General features: G+C 39.2%; 1 protein-coding gene across 6 annotated transcripts in view; it reads left to right on the top strand.

Annotated features, from left to right (window-relative positions):
• The window catches only part of IPCEF1 (interaction protein for cytohesin exchange factors 1), a 78,792-nt gene that overhangs the window by 46,111 nt on the left and 10,226 nt on the right, over nt 1–22,455 (top strand). For 4 of the 6 annotated variants that reach the window (XM_056486480.1, XM_056486481.1, XM_056486482.1 and 1 more), the window contains 5 exons: nt 4,119–4,192; nt 5,386–5,457; nt 8,144–8,205; nt 11,523–11,611; nt 16,899–17,268. In XM_056486480.1, coding sequence (XP_056342455.1) covers nt 4,119–4,192; nt 5,386–5,457; nt 8,144–8,205; nt 11,523–11,611; nt 16,899–17,268 — 667 coding nt within the window. The remainder of the gene's footprint in view (nt 1–4,118; nt 4,193–5,385; nt 5,458–8,143; nt 8,206–11,522; nt 11,612–16,898; nt 17,269–22,455) is intronic. The other 2 variants (XM_056486483.1, XM_056486485.1) reach the window with 1 other exon arrangement.

Below are 22,455 nucleotides of genomic sequence, written 5' to 3'. Positions count from 1 at the left end.
TTTCAATTGTCATACTGAAACCCCAGAGGGAATTAGTACTCCTAAATAGGAAGAGGGATGGTGGAGGAGGACTGTCACATGTAATCCCAGGCTCCTGGCTCTTTGTGCTGGTCTTGACTGTGTTGGGTAGTGTTGGCTGGAATGGGACAAAGGGCTAAATGCCTCTCTCTGGTGGGTCTATAGGGTAGCTTGACTGGTTTTCCAAATAGTGTTGAAATAGTTTTTTACAGAATGTGTTAACGGTGGTTGTCATGGGGATTCAGCTGAAAAGAAATATAAATATAAAATTAAAGAGTTGCAGGCTGTGATCTACTGTCACTATTTATCTTTGTACTTTTTTTTTTCTTCTCATTCACTGCTTTTAAATTGGTCCTCACTCCAACAGCTTTGCTGGAAGCTGTATAATTACAGTCTTTTAAAAGAAAAATCTTTTACCTTTGAGTTGTAAGAGCTGCTTATGTGGATGAGAAAAAGTCATTGATGGCACCTGATTGAACTGAGAGGCTTGGGTACCTATGGCCCAATGTCTTACACAAATTACTCACAGTTCTATAGGATGCCTCATTGGTGTACTTGAAAGAGAAAAAAGAAAGTCTAAAATTCTGAACTGCTCCTCCAACATCTATAGGGTCTTCTGGGGGCAGTGCTGAAACACTGATGAAGCCATGAGGACTTCCCTGATTTGCAGATTGGAGCTGTTCCACAATAACAACATATTTCATTTTTCTAGCACTTTAAAAAAAAAAAGTTGCTGCAACATTACACTCATTTTAAATGACTTACTAAATCTCCTAAAGCCATAAAATTTAGATAACATATTGAGGCGAGCTCAAAAAGACATTAACTTCTTTTATTGGATTAATGCATTGTGTTTCATGTAATTTCTTTTTTTTTTTTTTTCTGTGAAAAAATGTCTACTTTCTTTTTTGCCACAAGAATTTGCAGAGACTGTTGTTATTAATGAAATTATTTTTCTACAACTTGGAATAGCAAAAGCACAGATTTATATTAGGCTAACCTCCATAAAACCCACAAGAGATAACAGCTTAGCCTTTTAAACATCCTGATTAAGTAGAAAACAGGTCAAGGTTCTTTGTATCTGAGGTTTTAGGGCTATTTTGCAGCTTTGCATCAAAATCTGAAGGAATCTTGAATGAAATGAGTGAATTAAATAATAGCATGCTAAAGTCATGTTACAGATAACATTTTGGGAGAAAGCAAGCACTTAGGATTTCTGTATGCTTTAAATGTTTTAAAATGTAATTTTTATCCCAAGAATGACTGAAAAGAAGACTTACACATGTTATTTGGAATTCTATTTCCTGACTGAAATAACACCCTCAAGATTTTAACTGACTTCTTTTCCTTTTTTCTTTTTTTTTCCTGATAATTATGAAGCTACACACCCATCAAACCCCTCTTTTCTGTTACACAGATGGCACATTTTAGATGTGTACAAATAATGTATTTCACTCATACATAAAATGAAACATAATTTTGTTCTTTAAATGAAGAAATATGAAATCACAGAGGGAATTAGTTTAAAATCTGAATGCATTGAGAGAGAAAGTGCATGTGAGAACACAATCTTTTACCAACTAGAACAGCCCAAATATTGCACAAGAAGTTCGGGGTTTCTCTGTTGTGCAAGTGTTGAAATTAAAGTACTGAAATCAAAGACTGCAGACCTATAGTTATTAGTAATTTAGAGGGTGCTTCCCTAATTCAGATAGAGGAATCTATCTAAACTATTAATACTCAAATACTTTTATGCATTGACAGTAGAGACAGTGAGTTACCTAATGGCATTTCATGGCCTTAATGCCCTCAGGAGTGCTTTTGCAGCTCTCTAAGCTGTTTATGGGGTGCAGTCCAGACCAATGGTTACTGCACTGATGGACCTGGCTGAGCTGTAACTGCATTTGAAACATGGAAGAAAGGCCAAACCTGTCCCAGACCTGAGTCACCCACTCACCCACCTGATGGCTTACCCAGCTCAGGCCATGGATTTATTGGCTGCATGGGTACCTGGGCATATTCCTTCACCCAGGGTCTCGGGGATAACTTTTGCTTAAACTGGGAGTATTGATTCATACTGCACAGAAGCAGCTGGCATTGTATGGATTTCTCCTCCAGCAATGTGTGCAACAGTGATTGTTGTACCATGGACAGCTTTTTTGAGATTGGTCTCTGATATTCTCAGACAGATCTTGGGAACTAAACAGGAATTTCAGTGTTCCAGATCCAATAAGTGATCATCTTTTTGGAACAGAAATGCTGGCTAGTATAATCTCTTTATATTGTACCTTTAGTACAGTGCAGCACAAGAACAGTGCTACTTCATTACTTACAGTATTTATTTGTTCATCCCTATATACTTAAAATACTATGGATCTGGGATGGTAATACTAGTTCTAGTTATTGTTATTTTACCTCAGTGACTCTAGTCTCATGAAATTCCAACCTGTGGAATGGAAACAAAAGCTCATCAAGCTAATCACTAAACAAGTTTTACAGATACAAATACAATCAGAGAATATTAAAAGCCCACAGTAGTAAATAAGCACTTTTTAATGCAAATATTAAAAAATGACAGTTTTCCAGCCCAGATGTAAAAAAAAATATTTTTTTTTCCCTCCTGTACTGAAAGAAAATAAGAAAAACCCTTACCACTGATGCTGTGTGTCTGTGTGTGTGTGTCTTGGAGCAGCAAAGCTGTTTACTTGTGATGATGCAAAATATGAACTTCTCACATGAATGTTTAATGCATGTAAATGACAGGAATGATAGTTAGGCCGTGTTTTATTTTGTACCAAAGAACAGATATGCAGATGTGGGGGGAAGCCACCCACTGAAGTATCCATTCTCTATCCATATTTCAGTTCTTGGAGATTCATACTTCTAAGCATTAAAGCTCAAAGACTTGTCTTGATGAACATCTTTTTACAGTCTCTTCATATTCATGCATAATGAGACTTGAGATACTGTCAGTTGTATTCATTTATGCTCTGCCTTTGTAATTGCTGTGTGTATTTTACCTGCTTTAACTCAGTGAGCATTTTCAGAATTTTAATGTACAGAATCTATGAGCAATGGCTAGGAGCAGCAAAAATGTAATTCAGGAATGAGCACTTTTAAGTGTTTTGGAAAGCTTTTTCCTGACATTATGTCCTACAGACTTTTGTCCACATCATATATTGCTCTTCTTAGGAAGACTCCTAATCTTATTGCAGATGACCAGGTGTATGCAGATAGATGGAGTTTCTGATTCAGATGTTTCAGTTTCAGGCAGCACAAACAGGGATTTGAAGCTTGTCACTTCAGTTTTGCTGGAGCAGCGCTCTGACTCAGAGTCCTGCTGACTGAAACAGAGACGTCAATGCTCAGCAAACCTCCTTGCATGCAGAAAGGGCTGATGGATAGAAACACTATACTGTGAATGTAAATGTCTGCCTGGATTTTGCTACCTCTTCTACTGTGCCTGCAAATGTCTGGGGGCAGTGATAGCTGTGTGGCCAAAGCCCTGTGAGGCAGGTTTGCAGGGTTTAACCACAGAACTCAGCTGCGTGGGAGGAGAGCAGCCTGCATTGCCTCTGCCTCGCTTGTGTGCAGGTGACCCTGCAAAATGGTCCATGCTGCAATTACACAGGGGACACCCTCCTTTGTTTCTGCTTAGAATCATCTTGGGGGCACTCCTGAATTGTATTTTCCAGCTACACATAGGTCATTTTATGTGCTGCTGTTGCATGTCTGTGTAAGATACACACGTGCTGTATCATGGCACAAGCCCACCTTTGAAAGTGTAGGTGCCATCCAGACCTGAACAGATGATACAACCCTTGTTCATCCTTATCAGTCAACAAAGTCTATGCTTATATTCTGCCACTTGCACCAACAGGAGTGGTGGCATTCCAGCACCTTGGATTTGCACAAATATAGCTGGTATAGAAATATTTCATCAGGCGTTAATCTGTCCCCATGGTGATGAGCATATATTTTCACAGTATAAAAAGCTGTCAAAAACAAGCACTTGCATGTTAAATATTATTCAGCATTGGATTCTACTAGCTTACTAGTTGGTTGATGTGGTGATATTAATTTATTTTCTTTATATGAAGGCTGAAAAAGCAGAAGGATTTATAAGACTTCCAGACTTCAGTGTGGATCGAGCAATTGAATGCAAAAAAAAGCAGTAAGTTTCTCTCTTGTTCCCAGTTTTGTATGATTTTTACAGCGTTGCAAGGAATGAATCTCAGTAGTCTTTGACAGTGAAGCTGTGGGGAGTTCTTTTGTGTTGTATAAATAATGAGATATTAATTGAGCTACTGAAAGAAAACCATATTGCAAAAATATTTTTGAAAAATCTTTGCCAGATGTGCTTTGCTTAAACCACAAACAAAAAACAAAAAACAAAAAAAAACCAAAAAAAACCCAAAAAAAAAAAAAAAAAAAAAAAAACAAAAAAAAAAAACCAAAACAAATGAATGTGCCAAATGCTTTATTTTCTTCTCCTTTTTTTCATTTGCTTATTATGAGTTGACTGTAGTTCTCAGATGCCCCCTCTTAGCTGAGGAGGTCAGCAGTGGTGCAAGTAATGCTGCATCCCTCCAAGCCTGGGCTGTTTTTTAGGCTGCTGTGGTGCAACTTGAAGCCTTTGGTTGTGCAGGGAACAGATACTTTCTTTAGCAGGATGCACATTTGAAAATATTCTCTCCAAGCTCCATATGCAGCACTGACTTCCAGCCACTTCTGAGCACACTTCAAAGGTTTGGAGGGTATTGCTGTTGTTGGAAGTTACAAAGTGCAGCATGGTTTTAATTGTGCCCCTCAAGAGAAAGCCTTCATTCTTCTGATGGAGAGGTCAGAAGGGTCAGTCACTGTTCACCCACTGTGTGCTGCTTGTGATTTTACTGTGTCACATGTCCCTTCCCTCAGCCATCAGTTTCCCCTGCTTTGGGCTCTTAGCCTGATTGACCACAGCACATGGAAGCTGTTCCATGTCTTGGAACTGGTGCTTTCTTCCAACGTTTTCCAAGTTTGCTTTACATGTCAGAGCTGGAGGAAGCAAAACTGCACATAGTATTTGAGGTATGGGAACACAACAGTATTATGTAATGAAATAATGGAAGACTTTGTTTTATTCTTTATTCCTTCCTTTTTAGTTCCTATAGTTTATACTCTCTGAAATATGTGTGGCCTAGGAAATGAGCTAAAAATAGACTAGAGTTTTAAAGAAAGAGCTGTATGGAAGGACAAGCTAATATGGATTAATACAGTGGAATAAATAAATATTTGAAACAATTCACTCAGCTCTTATTTTGTCCTTCTTATGGAAACTAGGTTTTTTCATATATCTTTTTTTTTTTTTTCTTTTTTTTCCTAAAGTGCTATTAAGATCAGCCACCCACAGATCAAGACATTTTATTTTGCAGCAGAAAATGTTCTGGAAATGAACACGTAAGTAGGAGCGACTGGTCATGTTTCATCCTGTCTCATGCATGAGAACACCCTTTGAAAGTTCATTCTTCCACTGTCAAGCAGTCGTTGACAAAGTTATTTGGGGAATTACTAGTGATCTAGGACTAGAGTACAGCAGTTTCTGATTTCAGAATATCATATCAGCTAACAAGGAGGGTTAGAGGGATAGAAAGGTTTGTTTCTTTAATGTAAATTAGCATCAAACTATGCTGTAGCTGTATGATCCTAATGACAGGTCAGAAATTTTCTTTCTAGAAATGTCCAGAAGATTAGCAACCAAATGGTTCTCAAAGGAAGAAGTAAAAATGGATGTAAAGGCTGCCATTTTAGAAACCACTGGGCTATCAGAAAGATATTATTTTCTGATCCAATTTTGGCTGCTTTAGATATATCTCACATCTTTGCCCTTTTTACTTCAGATTGCAGTCTGCTCTCTATGCTATTGCATTAAATGGCCAAATACTGTATACAGAGCAGTACAATTTAAATGGGAGGAGAGATCCTACAATGGTCAGGTCAGGACTTTAATCATGGCTCAACTGGTGATCTTTGTGTGATTTTTCAGAGGGCAATGACTATCATTCCCTCTCTATAAATGGGAGACCTCTTACACATTTACCACAATAGAAAAAGAGAGAGGTGGAGAGAATGTGTGTGACCTTCTGAAAGATCTGTAGATAGAGAAATGTACAATATTCAGTAGTGTATGCACATAGATACATATTAATAAATCTGTGCTCTACAGACGTCTACAAGTAAGTATAGATGAAAAGAATCTGTTGCTCTTTGCAAGCTGGAGTATCATGGAGCATTCTTTTGGGGAGATAACCATCCATTTTGGTGTTCCTGCATTTCCCACCAGGGCTCCTGATGGAGCGACAAGTTCCTGAGGCAGATAGGATGAGGTTGACTGAGAATGAGGGACAGCTGGACAGGAATATTTCAGCAGAGAGGGTAACCCTGGTTAAGAGAGAAGAGATGGAAGAACATATGGAGAAGGAAAATTAGAGCTAATGGAGGATATTAGTAAGTGCTAACAGCCAGTTTGGAGCCCAGCTGGAAATTCTCATGTGCAGAGTATTTAGTCTCCTGTGAGTGAGTGATTGAAATCTAGGCAGGTGTCTTTGCTCTCATGGCCCCAGAACGATTTTGTTCAAACTCCACTTCTTGAGTAAATTCCATTTTGGCTTAAAGCTAGGTGGCCTAGTGTTATAGCAGCCTGCACTATGCTGCACTAGCTCCCCACTTGCAACTGATGATGTTTTCCTTGGCAAAGTATAAAATACATGCATTTAATACATGAAGTACACGCACAGTCACGCATATGTCGAAACAGACTAAAAGACATCTGTTCTCTTGGCTCCAGTCCTGCAAACACACATGGGAATGGTTCCACTGAACTCACTGGAGCATTTGTGTGTGTCGAGTTCCTGGTGTGCATAAATGCTTGATGGATCATGACCTTTTGTAACTCTTCATGCATATATTGATATGTGCATATACCTGTACATATAACTCTATTAAATCAACAGTGGATTTATTAACACAGTCATTTGTTTAATTAATTGATAATGTATTTGCCATTGTCATGCACACATGAAAAGTAAAGCTTTGTTGACTAGCTGCATGCATTTAGCTGGCCAATTGTACGTAGTTATTAGTGACTTGTCTGCCCTCATCATTAATGAAGTCCTAGAATTTTTTAGCAAGTCTTTTCCTTGTTAAGTTGAATTTTCATTTAAAAATCATTCTGTTAGGATTAGCTGTCAGAAAAGAGTCAATGGACCACTCTTAGAGAAATGGCAATTTGTTTTTCTGAATTGTTTGTGGCTCTGTTGTTTATACTGCAGCCTAAAAGTGCAGTTACTTTGATGCTGATCCTACTAGCAAATTCCTTATTGCTTTAGTAGAACCAAAATCAAACAATTTTTTTTCCAGTAACGAATTCCTGCTCTTCATACCTTCTATATATATGCCTTCAGTTTTAATCTTAAAAGCTTGAGCTTTTTCAGCTGATAGTTACTTAAAATGTGGATACCTCTGAGTGACCTACAAGCAAACATCATATACAAAAAGCATAACTAGGGAATGTTTCTAGCATGGAAAAATGCAGCCACCTAGGAAGATAAGTGAAAAACATCCTGGTTAATAGCTTAAAACAACACAGGAAGTGAAACTTACTAAAACCAAAAGTACACAGCAAGGTAAAAAATGTGATATGCTATGATCAAAAAGTTTGGTTTCAAGTGGCGCAGAGTGCTGCAAAAGTTTTGGCCAGGGTAGCTGACACCATCTTCTATGGCTCCCATGCCTTTTTCTTCATCTCAGGTGAAAGATGACACCTCAACAGCTGGACTAATTCACTGACATGGTGTTGCAGCACAAAGACTTTTTCTTTAGCTTACACAAATGCGACTCCTGGGTCATCAGTAGTGCCATTTTTCCAGTGTCAGGGAAAGATGTTCCTGCTCACTACAGGGAATATTAATATAGAGGTAAGTGCTGCCTTTCTAGCAGATGATCTAAGAAGCAGAAACTTTGACATTTAGTCTTCAGGCTAGTAAAAACAGATGTGGTGATGTAGAACACAAGTGAAAGGAACAAAACTCAGTCTGAAGAGCATGCAAGTGTCCCTGACTCTGTGTTCCCTCTGTTTCAAACACAGGTGGCTGAGTAAGCTGGGAATGGCTGTAGACCCTCAGGCACCAAACAGGAGGAATGAGGAAGGTATGTGCTTAAACAGTTTCAGTGTGTAACTAATGGTATTCTTAACAGTTTTTGCTTGGCCAAATTTTTGTCAGCTATTTTCTTTCTTTCAAGCTGTCATCTTGGGTTTGTCTACTGTCTGAGCTCAGAGAAACCACATTGTCACGGTACAGAGTAATCACAGGAAAAGAAAAAATGGTGAGAAATTGTGTGAGTGAGAGACACTAGGTGATCTTGTGAGAGCTGTGTAACTACTTTCTGGCAGTAAGCCTCCCGAGTGTGAAGAGGAGCAGCTGTGCTGCTCTGGGCTCTGAGCTGGTGAGTTACACTTCAGGAGCTGTGCTGCAGCTTGCATGGGAACACCTTGTGCACTGCAGACCCATCCCTACCGTGTCCTCAGTCCCAGGGGTTTCAATCACAGCAGTGCTGGGGGATGAGAGGTGGTACTGCTGTTCCAGAGCCTACAGTTTGCTACAGAGCCAAGCCCGAGTTCACTGTGGAATGAGAAACTTTAAAAGTTCTAAACAATTTATTTATTGTCTTAATTTGCACACTGACCTAATATAACTCTTTGGTGGGAAAATACCAGAATCCAAATCACAAATCTGGGCGGAGGAGCTGGTTTAGAATGAGAAGTCCTCTGGTTAATATTGTGTTAGCAAACCAGGAATGGACTCTAAAAGTACAGGAACCTGAGGAATATGTGTCATCACATATGTGATGACACATGTGTCATCATCTGGGCTTTTAAATCTCCATTTTTAGAGTATTGGTACCCAGTGCCCTTTTTAGAACTGCTGAGCTTGTGAAGGAGCTGTCATGAAGAAGAAACTGGTACTTGCAATAGTATGAACACTTAGGTGATGCAGCCTGTTTTGTCTAAGCAATGAAGTGTTCCTCTCTGCATCCCTTCTGCTTTATCACAAAATTCAAAACTGTGGTTTATGTCCAGGCTGGGACATGTAATTACATTATTGATTAATTTGATCTGGCTCCATTTATGCTCTACCATTAAAAGCAGCTTTGGGGTTGGTAAACACAGATGCTACTGATTGCTGGAGAATTCAGCAAGTCTCATCAGCTTCTTTGTTCTCAGTTCACATTTGTTTCTTGTCAGAAAACCTGTTAATTTTCACACCATCTAATTCCTGTATGAAGTCTGTATCTTGTTTGAAGCCAACTTTATCAAAACACCATAGGATAAAGGGCTATATTGAATATCAGATTGTGTAACAAGAACTGCAAGATACTTGTACTCAGGGAGGAAGGGTGCAAATATGTTGCCCATCTTTTCATGAATGAAAGAGTTTGATGAGAAATGGGAATGGCCAAAATTTTATACATTAAGCCAATTTTTTTAAACATCAAAATATGTGATACAGGTTTTTTTGGCTGAATTAAGAATTATGAAAAATGAGTCATTCCACCAATCCTAATCTAAAAATAAAAGTATATACCAAAAGTTATAAAATAATCCTCTCAATAGTCTGTGTGACAGGTTATCTAATAGCTTTGCAATAGCATAATAATATTTCTTCAGCTTTTAAAGATAGCCACCCATTTGCCCCTCAGAAAAAAGCCTTCTGATTCTGGTGCCAAACACCTCCTCTTTTCATGCATGGTTTGTTCCCAGGTGATCCAGCAGCTGCCTTCAGTGTGGGTGCTCTGGTGCCTGCTGGACATGTCCTTACAGAAACATTGCTTTGTTTCATTGAAACACTGTCACTACCCACAGCCACTTCTCTTCCTGCTGACCAGCTCTTCCTCTCTGCATCACACAGCAAAATTCTTCAGAAGTCCTGGCTCTTTTTATGGCATTTCTTCTGTATTCAGATATTTTCTGTCCATTTCAACACTCTCTCCCACCACCAATTGCCTTTTTAGAGTATCAGAAACAGCTATTGATTCTTTTTCAGTTCTTCTGTGTGCCTAAAATGGGAGCTATAGAAAGAATAAGTTTTTAATGTGTTACTCAAAAGGAACTAATAGAGTCTCAGATATTGGTATAGACCTTATTTCAGCCAGTTTCAGTTCTTTATGCTTAGATGTTCCAGCATACATTTCCAGTAAACAGGATTGTATCTATGCTATTAAAACTCTCTGGTTCTGCAAATAGTACAGGGAGAAAAAAATAATGAACTTCTTTAAGTTTCCCTTTGTTAACATGCTAGAAAATTCTCTCATGCACAGAATTTTTCTCTCTTGCAACTTTATTCCCCTCACTCTATGCTTATTAACACCCACCTTTCCCCCACAAGGTCATGCAGAAAAATAAAGCGTGCGGGTATTAAATGAGTTAATTTTAGATGAAATCACCTCAGGTGACTGTCCAGAGACCATGGTAACACACTGCTTTCTAGTGGTGTGACCCTCTGAAGTCCAGCTCTGATGAGGAATCAGAGCTGGACTTAAGCAGCCCCTGCTGTCTCGGACAGAGGCTCTTGGACAGCACAGGCTGCTGGGTGCATGAGGCCATCAAAGGGCACTGCTGGACCCCATGGACACCACAGGGGCAGCCTCTGTTCTGACTCTTGGCTCTCAAGTTGCCCTCATTGCAGAGAAACTGGACTATATGACCTTTTAAGGTCCCTCCCAAACCAAACCATTCTGTGATTCTATGACCTTGCCCAATGTTTACTATTGCCAGGTCCTGGGCATAAGAACCAGCAACATCCTGATTCCCTTTATCTGTGTCTAATTTTATCAATGATTATCACTTCATTTAATCCACTTCTAAACAAATTTGTGGAAAAATGTTTTCACCTGCTTCACAGATAGTTGAAAGAAATAACAGTGACTGCCTCTTCCACACGTCAAGAGATATGGAGGCTGCTATGAGTTTGTTTTTGTTAAAAAAAAAAAAAAAAAAAAAAAAAAAAAAAAAAAAAAAGAGAGAGAGAGAGAAAATGAGAGAGGGAGACAAGTAGGGTAGTCCTAGAGTATTGTGTTTACTTTTGATATTACCTTTTCATATGTACTGCCATGCTGTATGGTGTGTCTATATGAGATACCATGTGTGACAAAAGACTCACACAAGGCTGCTCTATAGTTTCCAAAGCATGATATGAACAATCTATTTACTCCAAAATTGCAGCCAAACCCCCAGTGCCTATTGCTAGCTCTATGAAAATTTACTGGTTACAGGGATTAAGGGGTTGCCTCTGCCACTTGCAGCACTCTCCAGCATTACCACCAGTGGATTAGGTGACACCGGCTTGTTAAAATGTGGTCCTAAATCCAGAACACCCTACTTGGTGATCTTTGGTTTCCACAGTGCTGAAAAGGGCAATATGTTGGTCTAACTCTTTATTTTTGCTCATTTTCCATGTCTACCTCAGAATGCTACAGTGAAAGCGAACACGACGACCCAGAAATAACAGACACGCCACCTCCACCCTACACAGCCCTGACACCTCCTCCTCCTTCCGTAAGTGACCAATTATTGCCTTGCTTCTTCTGCTAGCAGGTTGAAACAGAGCTCTCCTGAGGTGGAAGACCTCTAGGAATGGCCTAAAACCGTGTCTGGAAATGTCCACCCTGTGTTCCTCCATGCTCAGAGCACACAGCTGGCACATCCTGCACCACAGGGAGCTTTGCACTGCCAAAGATCAGCTCCTTCCTATTTATCTTGCTCCAGAAAGAGAGGTGTTGTTCTACCTCATACACAAACCCTGTCTTTTCTTTACAAGATTTTTAACACACCACTATAAGCTGGCTTTTCCATACTAATCTCTCTTTTTAAAAAAAATCCATCCTGAAACCTCTCTCTTTTTGTGACCTTGGTAGCATATTCAACAGCTTGGTATTTATTTATTTGACTGAGCTGTTTTTAAGACTGCTGAATTTGAAGCTGCTTTTGTGGCACAGAAGAGAGGTGAAGGGAAAGAGGTTTCTTCACACAGAGATAAAAATATGTTCTTTTTCCTCTACCTCTGAAAAATAGACTGTGAAAAAATAAAATAGGCATTCTTCCAAAATCTATGTAGCATATTGTCCCAGAATATTCCTTCCTGTCTCACTTCATTTCATAAATTAAAATAAGCTCTATGAACCCTCATGAGTCTAATCAAATTGGCTTTCCTAATTACTCTCTACTTCTTGCCCTATTAATCTTGTTTCTATATAATTATTTTTCCCAGTGATCTCATTGCTCTTGCATGTGATTTAAATGAATTTTTTAAAAAGGATTTTAATTTTTTTTTTTATATTTTTCCATTTTTAATTTTTTTTAAGTAAAGGAAGAAAGACTGTTAATTTGCTATGACAAGTAGCTTCACTAGTAGGTTTGGGGTGGGTTTTTTTCCCTCACTTTGCAGCCTTTAAAAGAAAAGTTTCCTTTGTAGTAGAAGTCAGGGAGAGCTATTGCAAGTAGCAGAGGCAACCCCTTAATCTCTGTTGCCAGTAAGTTTTCCTGGAGCTAGCAACAGGCATTGGGGGTTTGGCTGCAATTTTGGAGTAAACAGCTTATTCATATCATGCTTTGAAAACTATAGAGCAGCCTTGTGAGAGTCTTTTGTCACCACATTTTTAAAGTTTTTTCCATTAAAATGGAAAGCCAAATTTACTTAATTCTGTGTTTAAAATGACTGATTTGCTTTGGGCTGGTAATAAGGAATCCTGATTCAAACCTTACCCTTCACCCAAAGTTAACACTGAGAGGTGTGCAGTAACATATTTAGTGCTAAATATTCTCGTGGCATCTCATGGAAGGGAAGTGTCTGCTGCCTCACTGCTGTGGCACAAGTTCTTCTGTGGCACTCTACCCCCAGCAGCTGGGGTGGGCACAGGAGCAGTGAAGCAGGACCAAATCTGAAATATACAGATGAGCTAGAGATGCTTGTGCAATCACAGGCATTAAAAAAAGGAGATGTCATTGTTGCCTGTCTGGCAGTCCCTAATTAGCTCACATAAAGCTGGGAGCCCTGTTGTCCCCCTCATTTTCAGTCAGATAAGTCAATCTTCACTTCCCCTCCTGACACATGTAGTGTTTATCCCTGGAACAATCTGCCTGGCACTCGGGGGTGTGAGGCGTTCACTGCTGTAGAGCATGATTCTTTATTGCCTGTGTTAACTGGAAGTTAAATGTGACTGAGTGGCTATAAATATCAGAGAAGAGAAGAACTTTGGCAAAATGTCTCCACAGTTTTTCAGGGCCATGGATCAGTTAATGAATGGTCTTGAATTTTTATTCTTCAGCAGCTTGCCTTTAGGAAGCTGTCGATGTGCTTTCCGTCTGCTCACCTCTGAGTGAATGCCTGTGTTTTTCCAGATGATGACTTTTAAACAGGTGCTGTTTTTAGTTTTCTGTTTTTCTGGTTTCCTGCTGCTTGCTGGTCTGTTGCTGCAGAGGCAATCTCCTCCTTTCTCCTTCCCACATGCTCCTCTTGAGTGCTGGCCTCCACGTTTTGGCAGGGAACACGTGGGAGGCAGCCAGTGGTGCAGATGCTGAGGGATCCTGCTTTCTCAAGCTTTCCCTTAAGTGTATCCTCCCTTCAGCCTTTACCTTTGACAACTTTCCCTTCTTCTTATCCCTTAAAATCCCTTCCCTTGTGGACAAAGGTTAGTGTCTCCTGAGCAAAGGTGTCATCTTTTCACCCCAGTACTGGAATAAGCTCCATTTGCTGTGGGTCTGCCCTGTGCTCAGCTTGCTTGCATAGTGAGTAGGAACAGCTCTGCTTGACTGCAAGTCAGAGTCCTCTTTTAAATACTGTATTTAATATCCCTTTCACTTCTGGAACAGTGCTGAAACAAGAAAAACACTGGAAGGATTTGGAAAGTGGAGCTTCTACTAAAAACTGAATTCTAGGTTTGGAGCCTGTGGTTGTCTCAGGAAAAGCTGGTTAAACACGGCTCTATCCTTTTTTATTTGTTGCAGAGTACTTGAACCAAGCTGTGAAATCTCAAAAATGTGGTAGATTTGGGTTCATATTCTGTGGGTGCAGCACTTGGCCTACTTCAATTTTCCCAAATTTCTACTGGAACTGACACATATCCTGTCAACTCAACTCAGTGTCTAGAATGCCACAGGCATTGACTGGTGTTAATTTATTTTTATTATTGTAAGCAGAAAGGCCTCCAAACTTCTTGACATCAACTCCAAACCAAAAACTACTAGTCTGGAAACTAATAGAAACCTACCACTAACAGGTTTAGACTCTATTACATTTTAGAGCAGCAAGCACTTTGCTGTTGCTTCTGGCACAAAGTTTGTACCTGCTGCTCTATTCTCTGCTGACTCAAACCAGTTTGTAATTTGCAGAAGAAAAAAGTAGTGATCTTGAGGTTCCATGTGCATGAATTGGTTTGGGCATTGTGGAGGAAAAAGGCAAGAGAGAAACAAGTAACTTACAGCATCTGTAGGACAAAAGTTAAACTGACCACCTGCATTAATTTGTCCACATGTGGATGGATATACAGTTAAAAAATCAGCAGATATGTTGAGACAATAAATTGCAGCAGCGGCCAAAAAAGCAGTTGAAGAGTTTAATGGTCATAATTTTTTTCTAAAAAATATCTAGAGACTCATTAATCTCCAGTGAAATCCTTATGATCTGCTTCTTGAAACATCCCCAAATGGAAATTTATTATCGTATGGATAATTGCAAAACTTCCAAAGGAGTCATTCATATAATTTATGTCAGGTAAACAATTGTCATGCCAGATAAAAAACAAAACACAACACATATGTAGAGAAAAAGAAACACCTTCTGGCAGTCATATTTATTCTCACTCATATTTTTAAATTATCACACAATGGAAATGAAAACAAAAATGTATTCCCCTCAGTGAAACACAGTCTTCATTTCAATAACACTTTTTTTTTTGTGTGTGTGTGGACAAATGCCAGAAAAATAGAGGTGAGATCTAATATCTTCATTTTCAAGCTTTGAAATATTGAAATTAGACCAACTACATGTGGGCAAGAGCTGCTACTGTTCAATTGTTCTGCTTGGCTTTATAAATGCTTCAACAATTTGTTGTTGTGATTGGAGCTCTTAGATGAAATGCTCCATATCACCTGTGCTCCCAAGGGCATTTTTAGCTCTCCTAAGTTAATACAGCATCTCCTTGTCTTTGCTTGAAGATGCATATGTGAAGGTTTCTATTTTAGAAACAAATCCACACCTGAAACACAGTGCTGTACTTTCCATAGGGGAATTTCAATGTCTGGGTCCTGCAATGTTTGGCACAGCCTTATAGGAATCATGAAAGGACCAGAGAACATGTCTTCTGAGGAAAAGCTGAGAGAGCTGGGTTTGCTCAGTCTCAGGAAGAGGAGGATTAGGGGAGACCTCATTGCATTCTACAATTCCCTGAAAGGAGGTTGTAGCCAGGTAGGGGCCATGCCTACAGTGACAGGACTGGAAGTGGCCTTAAGCTGGGACAGGGCAGACTCAGATTAGATATTGGACAAGTTTTTTCACCATTAGGTTGATCAGGGATTGGAATAGGTTACCCAGGGAGGTGGTGAAGTCAGAATCCCTGGAAGTGTTCAAGAGGCTTCTGGATCTGGTGCTGGATGATGTGGTTTAGGGGTTTGGCTGGACTGGATAATCTTGAGAGCCTCTTCCAACCTTGACAATTCTATGAATGATTTTGAAAATTTACAAAAGTGAAGAAGTTGCTATGAACAAATAGTGCTCACAGTCTGATATATGTCCTCCTCATCCTCTGAATTGACTAATTGTTACATGATACAGCTGTATTAGAAACACAGGAAGAATTTGCTGTTTTTAATATAAGAAGGAAGTAGTACACATAAGAGTATACAACACTGAATTGGACTTTAAAAATAATAATTAAAAAATTGTTATTCTTGGTTTGTTTTTTTTTTTTAATAAAATTTATTTCTGATTTACTGGGTTATAAATAGGTATTCCAGGCTAGCCTCTTTACTGTGTTTTCAGCTTTTCCAGGTTTCCCTAGCAACACCTTCTCAGTAAGTTTCAATATTTTCAGTCTAGTTATCATCTGTTTTAATCCTTACACAGATCTATTCTACATAAATATTGAGGACAGAAACATGCCAAAATTGTGGTCCATCAAGTCTGGTATTCCAATGCTGCCATTGGCCAATAGGAGATGATATGCAGGAGTAAATTTCTGCAGTAGCAAGAAATCTGGCTTTCATATCATGATCTCATCACAATTTCTGATAGTTTCTGCTAAGCCTTCTTGCCCTGGTGAACAATTATCCCTTGAATGGACTAGGAAAAATACTTCTTTACTGTACTTCAGTGCTTGAAGCCCCTTCTGTCTATCTCTGTTATTGCATTGGTGCAACTGTTGAGTCCTTCATGTTCAATGGCTAATTTGGAGGTTTTCTTCTTCACTCTTGATTAGGCCAATGAAGTGAAGACAAATTAAAGAAAGAAGGTGAGTGAGTGTGAGACCTACCATGGAAGGCTACATCCAGCATTATAGTTTTCCTTGGTCTTTGTTTCTAGGAATTATATTTTTTTTTATATTTATATAAAAGGTTTATATTTCTTTTGCTTTAGGCTTCCTGGTGGCTTGGTTTCTGAAGGAAAGGAGATTGATTGCAACACCACAGGCTTGTTTGAATGAATAAATAACCACATTACATGAAGTTTTGGTCATTTAGCATTTCAGCTGCATATCTATATTTCATGTAATGTAGAACATAGTTACAGGACTAATTTGTAAATAATTTTTCTTTTTTCTTCTCCCCCCCCCCCCCACTTTTGTTAAAGCAGGATCAGCAGAAGTCATCATTCACCTCTACTCTGTCAAGTGAAGCATCTTGTTCCCTCTCCTCTCCTGAAAGCACTTTCAACTCCCAAGAATCATCCTCTTCCTTGACATCCAAAGTGGTGTATTCAGAGAGGCAGTCCTGGCTTGACCTGGTTGCCAGCTCTGCCACGGAGGAGGGCGATCAGCCTTTAACATTCTGTGTCCAGATCCACTCTGATGAGCCACCAGAGGTGACCTGTGGAGACTCAGCAGAAAGCCAGGAGCTCCAGCTCTCTGAAGCCAATGGTGGATCCCAAACCTCTCACCTAAGTGCAGATGCACATTGTCTAGCTGTGCCAGATGCAGCAGGACAGCGATCCCTAGCCAAAGGTGAGCTAATGAGAGGGGAGATTTTTGCTGCAGAGCCATACAATATAAGAGCTACAGCTTTCCTTAACTTCCTTTCCTCTTCCTCCCTCTGTATTCTTCACTGAAGAGTTTTCCAGTGGCACATCATTTATAACATTTAATTTATTGCACATTAAATATATACCTAATATCTGGTTGCTAGGAACCTTTACAACATTTCTCAAATTGAATCTATATGTTAGATCATAATCTCTGTCTATAAATTTAGCATAGACCTAATTTTATTAACATTCTTTATTTCAATGCAGATATCTTTTATTAGTTAGGATTGAAAAAAAATGTTAACAAAGTGTGTTACAGAACAGGCACTATAACAAAACTGTAATATGTAGGGAACAGTGTACAGGGGTTAAGTCAGTCCAATTTTACAAATATGTGCTGTTGCATTTGCTCGAAGTACATACTCCCTATTTGCTTCATTAATTTTCATTGTAATCAAGAGAAAGCAACTGAAATCCTAAATCAGAAAGTCTATTAAGACTGGAATTTGTTTAAGTAAATAGGAATCTGCACAGTATCCTCCTACTGAAATGTACTGCTAATTGAAAAGGGTGGCATGGTTCCAGATATGGTCATTGTTACTGTTCATAACTCTCCTGTGTAGAGACGAAATATCTCCTGCTGTTTGAGCAAAGCTTCTTCTTTCTGAATTAAAGGCTGGTGAAACCTAAGAGTTGTTCCTGGCACACAATTATTCTCTGTAGAGGGGTAATACATAAGGGAACAACAACATTGCTGTGCCTCAGCTCTTCCCACGATTCCAAATCCTTGTAAAGATTTGAAGTGAGTACTTTGTTGCTGAAAGAGAAGGGTTATCTCAGCACAATGCAAAATAAAGGTGCCACTAAGAGCTCAGGCTGAAAGTGATGCAGTGGTGGAAAGAAACAGCTCTGGAGTTGTTAGGAGCTCAGGGCATTTCTCTGCAGGTGAACTTGACACTGAAGATGATTTTATGAGGGACATTGGTTACCTTGTCAGTCCCCTTATATTTAATCAATATCAGTACTTAGAAAGCTGGCTACACTTACCAAAGCTTAGAAAGCTTTATGTTGTCATAGCTTTTCTGATTTTACACACAAAAAAAGGACAATAAGAAAAGTACAGTTTTCATAAAAAGTGAGAAATACTCAGTGTTTTATGCTCACCTACCTTATCCATTTTGTCAGGTTCTCTGCTAGAAAATTCTGCAGCAATGAAGATCAGAAAGAATTAAAATCCAGAGTGAACATATCTCCTGTTTTTATGTATTGGAAAAGAGTGCTGTGCTTTGAGTTGCTGTGGAATCTAGTTCCCCTAATTCTGGTTTTGAAAGTTATGGAAAGGCTGGGGCTGGTAGATGTGGAGTCCCTAATGAAAATGTCACAAAGACAAATTAAATATATTGTTTTCTGTAATTTTACCTTCTGGGTTAAATTTTATAAAGTAATGTCATTGGAATACATTACTAGGGACATTAGAGTTGATTGTTGGAATGTAGGTCATAAATGGCATAGTGACTTATAGATCCTGTTGACAAAGATTCAGTGGTTGCTCTTCAGAAATCTAAACTTTTGCTTAGAATATATTCCTCTGGAATTGTCAGAAATCCTGCAATAATGTGTAGGTTACTGCTTTCCATTGTAATGTAAGGGTGACAAATACTTTTATAGAATTAGCATGACACATTCATAATCACTAATAGTTTGATAGGCTCAATCATACTAACCAATAAAATGGGATTAAAATGTAAATCAAGGCATATTTTGGTATACACTCCTGCTGTGTGCAAGATGGTTTAATTTTGATAAGCTTATTCCTGGGGAAATGAATCCTCCTGTTGCTCACTGCTTAGTTGATGGGCAGCCCTGATGGCAGAACACAGAACACTCTTTTCCTAAGCACAGTGGTGATCACTGACAGAATTCCAGAAAGAAATAATGTCACCCAGACAGTCACTATGGAAACTGTATAACCTCACTAGTCCTTGTCTGCATCATAACCCCTTGCTGACTAAGTAAACGTGCACCATACACAGGCTTGTCTTTCCTGTATCAGTGCATATTATGGGCTGGGTGTGGAAAGTGCTGCTGTGTGGGGCCCTCTCCTGCAATGGTCACTGAAAAACATGAAGGAAATATTTTGCAAGGAGATTAAGCTACTTCAATTTGAGAATGAGAAAAAGAAGGATTATTGTAAAGTAACAATTTGGTTCCAAATGAAAGTTACCAAAAAGAATGTAATTCTGGCTCTGTAGCTTCTCCCCAGGAATCTCCTCTCCAGCTCGGTGATCAGCATGTGCATGAATACTGTGAGATGAATTCAAGTTGGGTAAAATCTAGCTGCAAATTCTCCTTATTTGCAATACTAGTAAGAACACCCTTGTTTGTTATCTGATGCAAAAGAAAAGGCATACCTTAGTGCAGCCACTATAATTTGCTTTACAGTGCTTCTGGATAGTGCATTTCTGACACTTTTCAGTGTCATGAGACTGTACCCAGGAGGAGACAAGCCTGTCTGTTGCCAACATTTGTCCTGAAAGCACATGTTCCCTGTGTGTAAAGCAGGCCCTGCTGCCATCAGAACAGCTGGGTTCTTTGATAGTCTTTGATCCCAGTCCCCCACAGAACCTACAGGTGTGTCTGTGCTCTCTTTTTCTTCTGGTGAGGGTGAAAAACCCCTGCCACACTGCTTTCTGGCCATGTTCTTCAAGGTAAAACCACAAATTGAATTTTTGGTTGTAGCCGATACGAGCCTAGAGTTGAAGTGAAAATTTTCTAGAACTGAAGGGCAGTTTTGCTGGACAAAGTCTTGAAATGGAGACCAATTTGATAAATGTTGGTACCTAGAAGGAAGAAAGAGTAGCTGTGGTTTTGTGGGAAAAGCTTACCACGAAAAAGTACAAAAAAAGTGAAGAAACCTTAGTGATGAGTTAAACAGGAAATAAACATTTTTCAGAAATAAATGGATGAATCTCCATAAGAAAAGCTACAGATTCAACTAAATGATAATGCATTATTTTTTCAACAGAAATTATTTAATGAACTCTGCTAAGCAGCTGTGAGTATCTGGTGCAAGGAACCATAACATATGATATTTTTAACAGTTTTTCTGACCACTCTTGGTGGTGTTATGAACATTGCCAGCATTAATTCCCTGTGCCAGTTACTGGGGAGATGTTGCATACCATAGAGTGATACAAAGAAGGGGAGTTTATCAGTTTTTACTCTTGAAAGGAGACCAACATTATGCATCCATTTACTTTGTGGAATATTTGAGACTTTGGTGATGCAGCTTGCTACATGCACAGTGACAAAGGATTCTAAGCTGCCTGTGATGCAAAGAAACAGAAAAGTAAACAAGGAACAGCTGAGAATACAAACAGCTGTCTGACTACGTGCACTGGATCCAGAAGCTGGCCTTGGCCCCTCCATGATGGCTAGATACACTCTCCAGCCAAACTCCATTTTTGGAATTTCCTCTGGCAACCACTGGAAGAAAAAGTATATGACTGACATATCACCATTATGATCAAAAACTGTAATAGCTAAAGGAAGCCACAGGAACTGAGAGGTTATACAAGAAAATAGGAATGTGTGTTTCTATTTATTTAGGGATCTACTACTATAGCTGTAAGATCCTTACTTGCATTTTCTAAGGGTTTCATGATCATATGAAGTTAATGCACCTTAGCAAGGCATTCTTATTTTATGACTTCTGGTCTTAGTTCACAGCAGCTGTGGAAAATCTGGTGTGTGCTGATACTTTCAAACCTGGACAGCTTTTCAAATACATCTTGGATTTTATCTGGGTTGGTTTTGTGGGAAGGAGTTGGTTAAATAGGAGCTGGATTCATTTAATTCCTTCTGCTCTTGCTGCTGACATCCTCTTCCTCTCTGGAGTCTGCCTGTGCCAGTAATAGCCAGAACAGATCCTCTGGTGTGCTCGGGCCCCTTTGTTCCTTCTGCAAAAGTTATAGAAAATAGCTGGATCCTGGCTGAGACTAGCCAAGAAATGTGCCTACGGTGAAAACAATTGTGTGGAGAAACAACTCGAACAATTGTTTTGTTTCTCATCAAAAAAGCTTTAAAAATCACAGTGAAAACTATGGTGCTATGGTTCTCTGAACCCTATGAAAAAGAGATACTTATTTATGTTGTTTCCAGTTCAGTCAGTTTATTAAAATTCCACCCCTCACTACTGAGTCTACTATACTGTCAGGCAATAGCATCTAATTGTTTGTGGTAAAAAAGTTTTCCTATTATTTTCTTCCAGTCTTTCCTCCCTTAGTTCTGCATTTGCCAGTGAGGAGTTTGTCTGAGTTATGCTCAGCTAACTGAATTTTTTTCTATATTTTCTGTTCCATAATTATGTGGGAAATGTGATTTCCCTGAGGTGACTTCAGATTCCCATCAAAAAGTCCACTACCACTATGGAGAAGGGCTGGGGGATGGATAGGTAGGTAAGGGCAAAAATCACTTACTACTTTTTTTCCTCTGCTCTTCCCAGACTTGTGTATATGTTCTCTCCCAATGGCATCAAAAGTTTTAGCAGAATCAGAAACAGGGATGCTGGCAAAACTACAAGAAGCTCATAAGAGTAGCAAGAAGGAGGAAGAAGCAGAGGTTTTTTTTTCCCTGTGATTAATACACAACTGGGGGTCTGTGAGATCTCAGTTGCAGAATGGGAGAAAAATATTTACATTTCAGATAAATTTAGTCAGATACGTTCTGTCGGAGGTGGTTTTTAATGCACAATGCTATTTCTGCCAAACATTTCCAGTTTCTATATCTTTACACTGGGAAACAATCAACTTTCACAGCTGCTTTTTGAAAGTTCTGGATAATTTCACTTATGTAGGCCTAAAGAGCATTAAAGTTGAAATTTCAGACAGGCTCCTGTACTGATGCTCCAAGATGGGAAGACTCAATACCTTAATGTCTCCAGCCTGTGGCAAGTTGGCTGACAGGAGAGCAGAAGCTGAAAACTGAAGAGGTGAAGAACAGGCATGCTGAACCTCTGGGAGGTTGTTCCTGTCTGTGATACCTCCTGTTAGAGGGAAATTCCAGATAAATGGCATCAAGCCTCAGAATTGTGTTTTAGTTCCACTAAATCAGATTTTTCAGTTCCGTTACCTCTCCCCCTTTCAGATTTACAGCATTAATCTAGTGC

The sequence above is a fragment of the Oenanthe melanoleuca genome, chromosome 3 (assembly GCF_029582105.1).
Source record: "Oenanthe melanoleuca isolate GR-GAL-2019-014 chromosome 3, OMel1.0, whole genome shotgun sequence".
Lineage (NCBI taxonomy): Eukaryota > Metazoa > Chordata > Aves > Passeriformes > Muscicapidae > Oenanthe > Oenanthe melanoleuca.
This window is presented reverse-complemented; position numbering and strand designations above follow the sequence as displayed.